This window comes from Hydractinia symbiolongicarpus, chromosome 10, assembly GCF_029227915.1.
Source record: "Hydractinia symbiolongicarpus strain clone_291-10 chromosome 10, HSymV2.1, whole genome shotgun sequence".
Classification (NCBI taxonomy): Eukaryota; Metazoa; Cnidaria; class Hydrozoa; order Anthoathecata; family Hydractiniidae; genus Hydractinia; species Hydractinia symbiolongicarpus.
This window is the reverse complement of record NC_079884.1, coordinates 26,042,930-26,045,270: the sequence shown is the minus strand read 5'-3', so window position 1 is coordinate 26,045,270 and position 2,341 is coordinate 26,042,930. Positions and strand designations below refer to the sequence as shown.

Sequence of the window (2,341 nt, the reverse complement as noted above, 5' to 3'; positions counted from 1 at the left end):
TTAAATTTATGGATAAAATACTGACTGATTGAAACCTTGCTTCCGCCACGCGTCATATAAGGGAGAAAGACATTAGTTACTACAGTAGAATCACGATAACTCGAACTTTCAACAGCACGAATTGATTTCTAATTCCCTTGAACCTTCACCAATACTTTCTCATAAAATACTCCCAATAACTCGAACCCCTGATAAGTCGAACCAATATTCATGTCCCTTGGAGCAATATTCCCCCGATAATTAGAACTTGAGAGCAAAAATGGATATCCTGTGCGACTACATCCCATTTTGTGGGGAAGACATATAGCAAGAAGTGGAAAAGTTTTATACGTTGTTTCAAAAGAATTAGTTGGTTTACGTGTTTTTCCAATGCTTGCAAAATAACGTTTCCAAGTAAAAACTAGATGCTCCTAAGAATCTCATTTGGTTTATGTTACTACGTGTTTTATTGTGCATATGTAAGAAAGTTTACCTGGCTAGATGTTCGAAAGAATTTCTCTGACAACCTACGGCTTTTAACTCTTATTTCATCTTAAGAAATACGTTTTATTAACTCCCTTGTTAGTAGATTGTTTTTAGTTTTTTACCAGTTTACGGCGGACATAACCCATAAGCTGAGCATTTGTTTTAGACAAGACTTTTTATATAAAAATATATTAAAAGAGAATGTCTGTCATTGTTAAATATGTTACTGCGTAATTCTTCTTTTTAATATATGTTTCATTTCCAGAGAAAATTAAATATGGATTGTGAAAATCTTTCAGATGGTCCAACTGTGATCAACACATCCTGTGATGATGTTGAGACGGACATTGACAGTGTGTTGCGAAGACTTGGTTCCTGTGGCAATTCGCAGCGTGTACTTCAGTTGTTATGCATGATCATGCACTTGTCTGTGTCCTATCAATCGTTTTTAATGTATTACGCTGCCAACAATCCTCCTTGGATATGTGTGGGTAACTCTAGCACATTTTGTGAAAAGAATTATGGAAAAATATTTGACGTCACAGACGATGACTTCCGTAAACGATGTAGTTTGAATCGAACTGAGTGGCGTTATACCGCCGCTGAACCTTTCTCGATCGTCACAGAACTCGATCTTGTGTGTGATAAAGATTCGTTAGCTGCTTTGATCACTGCTGCCTTCTTTATTGGATGGGGTGTTGGAGGAATCTTTTCTGGTTTGCTAGCTGACACGTATGGTCGAAAGGTAACACAAATGCTATCGTTGTTTCTGTTATTCATATTTTCATTCACACTGTCATATACAAATGCTGTCTGGCAAGTTATTTTACTTCGTTCTTTAATTGGTGCAGTTACGGGGACTTGTCTTAACGTTGTCTACGTTCTCCTATCAGAATATTCTGTACCTGAAAAACGTGCACTGGCAGGTTGTATCTTACAGGCTTGTTTTCCAGTTGGAAACTTATTATTGTCAGTAGTAGCATATTACGAAAGGGAATGGAGGAAATTATGCATGTATACCTCTTTCCCGATGATCTTCTCTTTTTTACTGACTTTCGCATTATTAAAGTCACCAAGGTGGTTGTACGCCTCTGGTAAAACTTCCAAGGCTGAAAATGTACTGCGTACTATGGCCAAGTTCAACAAATGCGAACCGTTTGAGTTTGTGTTGCAACAAAGTAGCTGCTTGAAAGCAAACAACAAGTATTCCTACAAGGATTTATTATTCAGTAATTGCTCCTTAACTCTGCTTGTGACTGCACAGTTTTACGGTTGGTTTTCGTGCGGTTTGGTGTACTATGGTGTATCGTTGGAATCTTCTGATTTGGGCGGAGACATCTACACCAACTTTATGCTCACAACGCTAGGAGATATACCAGGAAATTTTATAACAATTTACACCAGTAACCGTTATGGTAGAAAAAAGACAGTTCTTTCTTCTTTCCTGTTGTGTTCTATAGTGCTGGGTGGCATAGCTGCCGTTCCGAAAGCGTTTGCTCATGGCAGGATAGTGAAAGTTGTTCTTTCTATGTTTGGTAAATGTTTTATAAACGTAGCCTTCGGTGGCTTTTATTTATGGAGTTTCGAAATATTTCCGACGGTTGTCAGAACACAAGGTATGACGTTATGTCAAGTCGCAGCGCGGATAGGCTCTGCAACGTCGCCATTTATCGCCACCATGTTAGGAAATATCTATGCGCCGTTACCTTTTATGGTAATGTGTGGTGTCAGCCTTCTTGCCGCACTTAGTGGTGTGGCGTTACCGGAGACCAATAACATGGCGACACGAGAAACTTTCGAAGACTTTACGGCGAAAGATCGTACTGTTAGAGTTGATGAAGATGAAGAAATCTTAGTTTCTGATAGCTTGAAGTAA

General features: G+C 38.7%; 1 protein-coding gene across 1 annotated transcript; it reads left to right on the top strand.

Moving 5' to 3' along the window:
* The first annotated feature begins 742 nt into the window (after nt 1-742).
* Nucleotides 743-2,341, top strand: LOC130613019 (solute carrier family 22 member 15-like). Its single transcript, XM_057434342.1, has one exon. It carries the CDS (start codon nt 743-745, stop codon nt 2,339-2,341), a length of 1,599 nt encoding a protein of 532 aa, XP_057290325.1.